This window comes from Bos javanicus, chromosome 1 (genome assembly GCF_032452875.1).
Source record: "Bos javanicus breed banteng chromosome 1, ARS-OSU_banteng_1.0, whole genome shotgun sequence".
In the NCBI taxonomy this organism is placed as follows: Eukaryota; Metazoa; Chordata; class Mammalia; order Artiodactyla; family Bovidae; genus Bos; species Bos javanicus.
Genome location: NC_083868.1, coordinates 57,181,164 through 57,191,011, shown reverse-complemented (window position 1 = coordinate 57,191,011; position 9,848 = coordinate 57,181,164). Strand labels below are relative to the sequence as shown.

The following is a 9,848-nucleotide window of genomic DNA, read 5'->3' as shown; positions in this document are numbered from 1 at the left end:
ACTCTCACATCCATACATGACTACTGAAAAAACCATAGCTTTGACTATACGGATCTTTGTTGGCAAAGTAATGTCTCTGCTTTTTAATATGCTGTCTAGGTTTGTCATGGCTTTTCTTCCAAGGAGCAAGCGTGTTTTAATTTCATGGCTGCGGTCACCCTCTGCAGTGATTTTGGAGCCCAAGAAAATAAAGTCTGTCACTGTTTCCAGCAATTAATCCCAGCAAATAAACCCGTGAGTGGGGAACTTTGGTTGAAGCAGGTCTGGGTGACAGCACTTTCAGCTTATCTCCCCCTGCTCCCAACACACACATAACAGCTCTTTCAATGGAGGTCCCTGTAGAAAGTGGTTTGCAAACCTCAAAGCCTCCTAAATCCTCCTCGATGTCCAACATCCTAAGATCACCCAACTATCCCGAATACTCACTCTTTGAGAAGGATGTGACCATCTTTGGTTCTACATGGCTTGGGATGTGGGCCATTCTACTCAGTGGTGGGAGGGACTCCCTGGTCCCCTGCTCCTTTGTTCAGGTTCTTCTTACAAAATGTCTGTGTGATTGTGCTCTGAAGTCACAGGGAAGATTCACCCCTCATATTAAAAGCCCCCAGGGATGGGGGAGCCTGGTAGGCTACCATCTATGGGGTTGCACAGAGTCGGACACGACTGAAGCGACTTAGCAGCAGCATGTTACCCAAAGGGCAACCTCATTCCACATATGTCTGTGTACCCAACTCCTCGCTTATAACCTTCCAAGTAGGTGCCCATGGCATTCCTCTCACTCCATGCCTCTAAGCAGTGTCCTTTGCCGTGGGGGAGGGGAAGGAGAGAGTGGAATGAATTGGGAGAGTAATAATGACGTATATACACTACCATGTGTAAAGCAGATAGCTAGTGGGGCCCTGCTGTAAGTGCAGGGAGCTCAGCTTGATGCTCTGTGATGACCTAGAGGGCTGGGACGGCAGCGGGGAGGAGGCTCAAGAGGGAAGGGATATATGTATATATATAGATGATTCACGTTGTCCAGCAGAAATGGACACAACATGGTAAAGCAACTGTACTATAATAAAAATAAATGTATATTAAAAAAATAATAATAAGTAGTGTCCTTTGCAGAGTGTCTTTGACTCATGGACCCTGGTGCCTTGGTTGGTTAAATTGGTAAGTTCCAGGGCAGATTTTTATATATACTTTAATCCATATTTTTTAACTTTGTATTTCTCCCTAGAATCTTAGGAAAAATCATAGCATCAGAGAAAGACAGACTAGAAAGGTCATTGGAGATCCTTTAATTCCACTATCTTTTTTTGGCCCAGAAACGATAAACTAGCTCACTGAACGCTGCAAGTGAGTGGCAGAACTTTACCTAGAGCCTGATTTCCTGGCTTCCACTTTGGCGCTCTTCCAATATACTACACAGAAGGGCTCTACTATACTGTATGTGTGTTGTATACTATGTCATGTATAAACTATGAATAAAGTGTCACACTGGAAAAATCTCACACACACACACACACACCTTCTCTAATGAGCATGTCTCCCTCTGTCTCAATTATTTACTTTCTCTTCTTTTTTTTAGTGTTTCTAGAATTATGCCCAGCCCTTAAAACAGGGTCAGCATACTATGGCCCACAGGCCAAATCTGGCTGACTTGCTATCCTGGTAAATAAAAGCTTGGCAGCTCACAGCCTGCTCATTTATCTAGCCACTCGCTGTGGCTTCTCAACTTCTGGAGAGCTGAATTGTTGTAATTCACACTGCGGGTCCTTCAAAGCCAAAAATATTTATTTGGGAGCCCTTTTCAGAGGGAAAAAAAAAAGTTTGCAGACCCTTTTCTTAAACAATCATATAGATAAACTAAACAAAAATGTGTTTTGGGTCTTGGTGTAACCATAAGAGTTGGTGCTAATAAAATGGCATGGAAATATTAAACCACAATTTAGGGTGAGAGCAAAAACAATCAGCAAATTAAACTATTTCTATATGCACACCTGTGCTCTCAACTTCCCGTTTTATTTAACCCATAACCATTGTCCTAATTTGAGGGATGTTAAAATAGTAAGAAGCTTGTTGAGACAAGTAGTAGATGCATTATGAGTTCAATCACCTTTTTGCTCCCCAGTGAACCAAAGTTAAACAGTGTTGCTATTTAAAATGTGCTAAGTGCCCTGTTGGGATAATCCAGTGACTTAAGGTTGGATGTGTCAACACAGGTTTGATGAGGTTTCAGTCAGTCCATGATCTTGAGCTAAGCCAATCACATCTTAATATCGTGTCCTCTGCTAACTTCCTAGTTTCAGCAAAATTCTTCCACATGGAATCCTAACTCGACCTTTGGCCGAGATACACTCAATTTCAAAAGGAGGCATGCATGGTAACGGAGAATACAGTACAAGATGTAACGCGTCTTAGGGCAAAGAGTGCGCATGCTAGAGTCAGACGATTAATGATTTGAGTCCTGGTTTCATCTCTTCCTCAATCTGTGAACTTGAGCGTGTAAGAGGCTCAGCTCCATCACCCACAAGCAGGAGGATTTCATTCAATGTGTGTACATTATCTGCCACAGATTACGAACAAATTTTGCCAACAAGCAAAAGGATACAAAAATCTTTATCATGTGTAGAGAAAAATTTGCATTGATGTGTCTGGTGATTCAGGGCCACTTGGCAGTCTTCCTTCAAGGCAGACACGTAATTACTGGGGTTTACACAGGGATTTTTCACTTAGAAATTGGACCACTGTGGAAGTTGATTAGTAAGTGTTTGTAGTTACAACATAATAAGTTATAGTTGTTTGGGTCTTACCCTGTAAAAGTATTATCTGTCCCAAATATGCTTTATTTGGGGAACATATTGAGTATAAATGCTTAAACAAAGAAAACTGTCTTATAATGAAATTTAAAGGAATTATGAAAGGGAACTATTTTTGAGTAAGAGAGTCTTTGAAATACCTACTATGGCTGTATTTAATGCTGATCTGTTTCCATAGATTTCAGGATTTCTAATGAAAGCAGTGTACTCTTTTTACCGAAGATGTACCTTCAGACACACACACACACACACAAATTTGTATACAGTTTCATTTGGGGATGCAATCCCTAAATTAAAGAATTCCTGTTCTTGATAAGAAACTAAGCCTGAAAATTTAAAATGCTCCCTTAAGTCACACATACAATCGGAAAACTCCCCTCCCCCATGCTGATCTTAAAACTACACATAGCCACAGTTCACAGAGGCATATGCAGTGTCTGCAGGCTTTGTGGTTTCTGCTTTATGCTCACACTAGTAGCTATAAATAATTTCTTAGTCTGTGAATAAATTCTTATGTTGGAACACAAGAGAGGTACAAGAGAAGAACAAAGATAGGTCAAGAAAATCTACCGTTGACAACAAATAAATTGTTTTAAATAAATAGCATTATTCAAATGCTAATGCTTTTAAGACAACCTTGGGTGCAGGGGCTTCAACTATGGAAGGAATGGAAGGGTGTAGGTAGAACAGGAACGTTGAGGCCCCAAGATTTCACAGGAGCCTTCAGAGGAAAAGGAGATTCTGTTTACATTTTATCTGACTCTGTTCTTTTCCAAGTCAACCTACTGAGTTCAGAAAGCTAGTTGTGAGCCATTTGATCTGAGTGTGCCTCGGATCTGTCAACTGTTAATTGGATCTGTGTAAGTTCCACTTTCCTAACAGAGGCACTTGGTAAAGTGTTGAGTGGTCATGATCACCCCAGAGAGTCTTGCTCAGTCTGATAACCCACCTCTCAAGCCATCGCCTTCCCTACCTCCTGTGCTCTTCATGAATTTCCAGAATGTAGCCAGGCCTGACCCTATAGCCTGCACGGCCCTGGAGTGCCCACCAGTTGGAGGCCATTGATCAGGTGTTTCCTACTAGCCTGGACTTTGCTCCCCACAACTGTGGGATTCTGGGCTGGTCCTTCCACCTTTCCGTACCTTGGTTTCCTAATGATAAGATGAGAAAACTGCCTTCTGCTGCTAAGAGGATAATGAACTCGGATCATAAAGGAAAAGTTGCTGCTGGCAATGTAGTAATTGTGTGAATAAGCTTATTTTGAAACAATAATGGGAGCCGAGAGGGGAAGATTTATAGAGACTTCTCCCATTTTTCACAGCACTAGACTTTGAATAAGGCAGGAGTCCATATCTAAAGGGAAAAGATGAAAACATGTGTCTCATCCTAAGACACAAACATGTAAAAAGAAAGAAAATGTGTCTACTCAAATCCCACCATTGCTTCAAAGTTCAGCTCCTGTCCTACTTGCTAGCAAAGCCTCCTCCAGTTAAACTAGACTTTTCACCCTTTTCTCTGACCATCACACAGTCCTACAGTTTATCTTTAAAATCTTGCTTTTCCCGCTGTTTCCTATCTCATCTGTGCAGAGCCTGACTCGCTAATAAGACCAGCAGTTTTTTTCCTTCTTATCATTCTCATCTTCATTAGTATATTCTGTAGCCTTCTGCAACTCACATCATTAAAAACAATCTGCAAAACTAAGTTAAACTGAAAGGCAGAAAAGAATGGGACATGGCTAGAATTTTCTTTGGAGATGGCTGTTGTGTACTATCTGTCTGTACTTAAGTGACTCCCAGTTTTTCTTCTCAAGTCCTTCAGTGAGAGATTTCCCTGTGGTCCAGGAGCTAGGACCCCATGCTTCCACTGAAGAGGGCTCAGGTTCGATCCCTTTCAGGAACTAAGATCCTGCAGACAGCACAGAGAGGCACCCCCAAAATAGTTCACTTGGAAATTCCCTGGCTATCCAATGCCTGGGTTCCATTCCTGGTAAGGGAACTAGGATCTCACAAGCCTCAAAAAAAAAAAAAAATGCTGTTATACCACAGATATTTGTTGAAACCTTCTTATGCACCATGTGGTATGAAGATGTGTGGGAGCCAATCAATTCATCTCCTGTAGCATAACAGCCCCCAAACACCTCAAAATGCTGTAATCACAAAGTTCATTTCTTTCCACACCATTTGGGCAGAAGGGTCAAACCAACAGAAAATCCTCTCTATGACTTTCAAGTGGTCAAAACCTGAGGCAAGGTGCTTGCATCTTGGTGGTTTCCAACAGAGAAGGGAAGATCAGAACCAAACCCAGTCCTGCCTCCAGACAGGAACCAGCCCTTTCTTCCAGCCCCAGGCTCTTCAGACACCTGGTCATGCCCACGGGGCCCCAAGGGAAGTGGCGAGAAGAGACAGCCCCTCTGCAACAGGAACAGGGAGAGGAGGACCCAGCCCAGGCGGGTTCAATCTTATTCACTCAGAAGGGGAAGCTGCCCTCATGAAAAGGTCGCTTCCAACACCAATTACTGCAAGGACACGCCAGTCCAAACCCAGGCCCTGGAGAGTCAATGCCTACAGAGCAAACATTAATACAGCAAAATGGCAGCAAAAAATAATTTATTGTCAATATTTTAAATCCTCTCCAAAGAAGTTCTTCATTATTTTCTTAAAAGTACAAACATGAAAGTTTAGGTTTGACATATAAAATATAAAGAGGAAGAAGGGAAATTCACCTGTTTCACTAGTTTGAGGAACAATGCTCAAAATGAGACACCGAGTTACAATAAACATATCTTCCAATTAAATAACAAAGCACATTCACATTATCCAGAGTCCTGGGTCTTAAAGAGCTCTACAAATCTAGCCTGAGATGCACACTCTGACACATCCCCTTACACAGCTGCCTTCCCCTGACATCATCCACCGGGGCCAGTTGAGATCCTGAGGCTATGAACCTCTCATTACATGACCACAGAACTTGCCTGGAAATTTTCCAGCAACGTTATTTTCCTAACAAGACACTCTGTTCCCTCTTGACAGGTAATTCTATGTCTGTAGGCGACCAACACAGTCCCTCTTGTTCCCCCCAACCCTCACCTGCCAAAGGATCTGGCATTAAACTTCCAGCAGTTTAGTTCTGAGAGTGGTTCTTCCTATTTCACAACCATCCTCAATAAGATACACAATCAGTGCTTGAAGACACTGAGTCCTACAGGAAGGCTAGTGACCCCAGATAACAAAAAGTCAACATGAACTACCTCTAGCAGATGGTAAGCAGTCTTAACGATTGTCTGATGGAAGCTGATGAAAATATAAATGGACAAACTATCCAAAATGAAGAGCCATGTGTTCAAAATTCACAGGGACCTGTGTCTCCAAAAGAGGTGTTCAGGAGACACAGTAATTATGCAGGGAAATAATTAAGAAACACACATCTCATTTCTGTAGTGCTACATAATGCAGTAACATTGGGTGACGTGCCAAGGCTGGTTTCCTGAGATGTGACAAGTCAACGTGTCTTGGAAGTAGACATGAACAATGTTAATTACCTTTGACAAAGTGCACGCCTTTTCCTCACAGCCTTGTCTGGAGGTAGGTCAAATGTAGGGTTGAGAGGGAGGACAGCGACTGGCTGAACTCTCCCTCGCTTGGCCTCTCCCTGTTCTCTCTCCTCCTGCCCAGGTTGGCGGGATCCTGCCTGAAAGAACCCCTTGCCCTAAAAACAGCATGTCCATTGTGGGTGGAGGGACCTCCCCCTGCAGGTCTGCCAGCCGCCCCACCACATCACCCTATACGGACCCAGCTGGGGCAGAGCTGGAGTACTGTTTTGTTAAACACTGAAGCAGACTCTGTAATTGTGCAGAAGCTGGAGAAAAAGGACCGCCTCCATGCCTCTCATCATTTTGAGTCCTTCCATGTTAATTCTCAGGATCTCTTCTGTAAAGTGGAATGAACTCTCCACATCCCAAAGTTCAGCAGAGTGCTACTGTCAGACATAGATCAACCTTCATCATTCTGAAAAGGAAATAGAAACAAGAGTCACCGTTTAAAAAAAGGCATAATTATTCTAAACATTTATGTTTTTATTTTATTTCACTGGGTTTGATTATGAACTCCAATGTAAAACTGGAATATTTGTAAACTCTTAACAGAGGAGATTTACTCTCCAGGTAACATACACACACACACAGGTTCACAACTCCTGAATTCCTTTCAAAAGGAAATAACAGATCGGGTTTAGACCTGGGTAGTTAAGTTGGGGATCCCCCCCTGCACTGGGGATAGATAAAATTTTGCTTTGTTTTTGATTTTTGCTGCTTTTTGTTTAAAACTAAACAGGAATGAGGAAAGTTGAGGGTAGGTAAGCTCTTTCAAAACTGTAAGACAACTCCCACCACATTTAAAAAAAAAAAAGGAAATAACACATTGTTTGCTTATTTACTTTGGCATAATTCATGATAAATAACATTTTGACGAGGGCTTTTGGATGCAAAGGACATTTTAACAGTCAATCTTTTTTCCATTGTCTAATCATAAAAATATTTCTAAATTTTCATTTTTTTTAATATAAGCACAATATACAGTGAGAAATTCTAATGGGGGAAATGGTGCAGAGCTGGCCTAAGGCCGAGGCATTTGGGCAATGACTGAGGACAAGACACGGGGAGCCCACATACTCCACAGTGGGCTTCTGGTGGTTGATGTTTGAGGCTGGATCTTCCTTTGCTGTCAGAATCTGTCCTGTGCTTTGTAAGAGGTTTAAAGAATCCCTGGCCTCTGGCATCCTAGATGCTAGGATCCCACATAACTCCCAACTGTGACAATTAAAATGTCTCCGGACCTTGCCAAATACCCCTGGGGGACAAAACTGCACTGATTGAGAAGCAATATTCTTTGGATAAACTCTGTGCTTTCTGGGGAATCTGTAAACAACCTCAATGGTTGCCCTTGACACCCCCGGTAGTCTTTTCAAGGGCAGAATGCACACACTGGCCTCTCTGCCAGCAGCCCATAGTTTACCCCAGATTTGTAAAACAAGATTCATCAGTCTCATTGCCTAGAACTTTTTCCTCTTCTCTCTCACAATGATCAGTTTTTGCTTTTGTTCCTTACTCAGTCTACCGGTTGACTCCTTCACAGGTCAGAAAACAGTACAAAATAACTACCCCATGTCCAAAATAACTCACAAGGTTCAAAATAAGTCATACAGCTGTTTTACACTGTAAAACATATTTCCCCTCCTTATCTCAAGACCCTACCCTCCACTAGATGAAGAAGCTCCAGGAATAAGGGGATGGGGAAGGAGCAATCCATCACCAAAAAAAAAAATTCCCTTAACCTTGAGGACATTATGCTAAGTGAAATAAGTCAGATAGAGAAAGACAAATATTGCAAGATCTCACTTACATGTAGAATCTCCAAACTCATAAAAAAAGAGATCAGATTGATGGTTGCCTCTTGAGAGTCCCTTGGACTGCAAGGAGATCCAACCAGTCCATTCTAAAGGAGATCAGCCCTGGGTGTTCTTTGGAAGGAATGATGCTAAAGCTGAAACTCCAGTACTTTGGCCACCTCATGCGAAGAGTTGACTCATTGGAAAAGACTCTGATGCTGGGAGGGATTGGGGGCAGGAGGAAAAGGGGACAACAGAGGATGAGATGGCTGGATGGCATCACTGACTCGATGGACATGAGTTTGAGTGAACTCTGGGAGTTGGTGATAGACAGGGAGGCCTGGTGCGCTGCGATTCATGGGGTTGCAAAGAGTCGGACACGACTGAGCGACTGAACTGAACTGAACTGAAAAGGCAAGGTGTGAAGGAGGAGAAATTGAATGAAGGTGGTCAAAAAACACAAACTTCCTGTTATAAATCAGTCCTGGGAACAAGTTCTCACAAGGGGAAAAATAGTTTTGTAACTTACAAGATGATGGCGATGGATGTTAACCACACTTATTATGGCAATCATTTCACGATATACGGGTTGGGTCACTATTCTGTAACCCTTAAACTTACACTGTCTTATTTGTTAATTATATCTCAATTAACACTGCAAGAAAATATAAATTTAAAAATTCCCTTATGACTATAATATTAAAGGAAGTTTTTCTTTGTAGAAGGCATCAAAATGCTTGCAGTTAGGTCAAGCAGTCATATTCCCCAATTAGAGAATGAAAAATACACAACCAATCCCTTAGGGATCCAAATTACAAGCTAATTTAAGGTTCAGGTTCTCTAGCACACACGTTGGAAATTCCAAGGAACTGCAGACTGGCCCCAGGGAATCCTTGGAATCCCTGAAATTGTAAAATTCTGTCCGGGGGGAAGAGTGTGTGCATTTTTTCCAGGGAGACATTACACGGCTATCTCCAAATTCTCTAAGGGGCATTTGAACCAAGCAATTTTAAAATCCACTCTGCCCTTTGTAGCACAGACTTGTGGCTGCCAAGCGGGAGAAAGGCTGGTGGAGTGATGGATCGGGAGTTCGGGGTTAGTGGATACAAACTATAATATAGAGAATGGATAAAGAACAAGGTCTTACTGTATAACACAGGGAACTCTATTCAATATCCTATGATAAACCACAATGGAAAAGAATCTGAAAAAGAACATATGCATATAAATAGATATGTGCTGTGCTTAGTCGCTCAGTCATGTCCGACTCTTTGACAGATAGATACAGGTATAACTATGTCACTATACAGCAGAAATTAGCACAACATTGTAAACTGACTATATTCCAATAATTTTTTTTAATGGCCAAAAAAAAAAAAAAAAAAAGAAGCTTTGCTCTTTGAAGAATTAGAACATGATCTTTGTGGGAAACCAGCTGCCTAGCTCATCGCAGAAGAGGCTACCCTGCCAAGCCCACAGTGCCTGGGAACGTGGGAGCCGGCCCCAGAAGCTGCCTAGCTCATCACAGAAGGGGCTACCCTGCCAAGCCCACAGTGCCTGGGAACGTGGGAGCCGGCCCCAGAACCCCAGGCCTTGCCGGTCCCTCCTGGGGCCCCTCTGGTTCCTGCCACCCCTCTCCGCCCTCCCTCTGGATTT

General features: G+C 42.5%; 1 protein-coding gene across 2 annotated transcripts in view; it reads right to left on the bottom strand.

Moving 5' to 3' along the window:
- Positions 1–5,389: 5,389 nt before the first annotated feature.
- Positions 5,390–9,848, bottom strand: part of C1H3orf52 (chromosome 1 C3orf52 homolog) — a 41,733-nt gene continuing 37,274 nt past the window's right edge. For both annotated transcript variants that reach the window (XM_061391605.1, XM_061391693.1), the window contains exon 6: positions 5,390–6,814. In XM_061391605.1, coding sequence (XP_061247589.1) covers positions 6,800–6,814 — 15 coding nt within the window. In that variant the 3' untranslated portion in view covers positions 5,390–6,799. The remainder of the gene's footprint in view (positions 6,815–9,848) is intronic.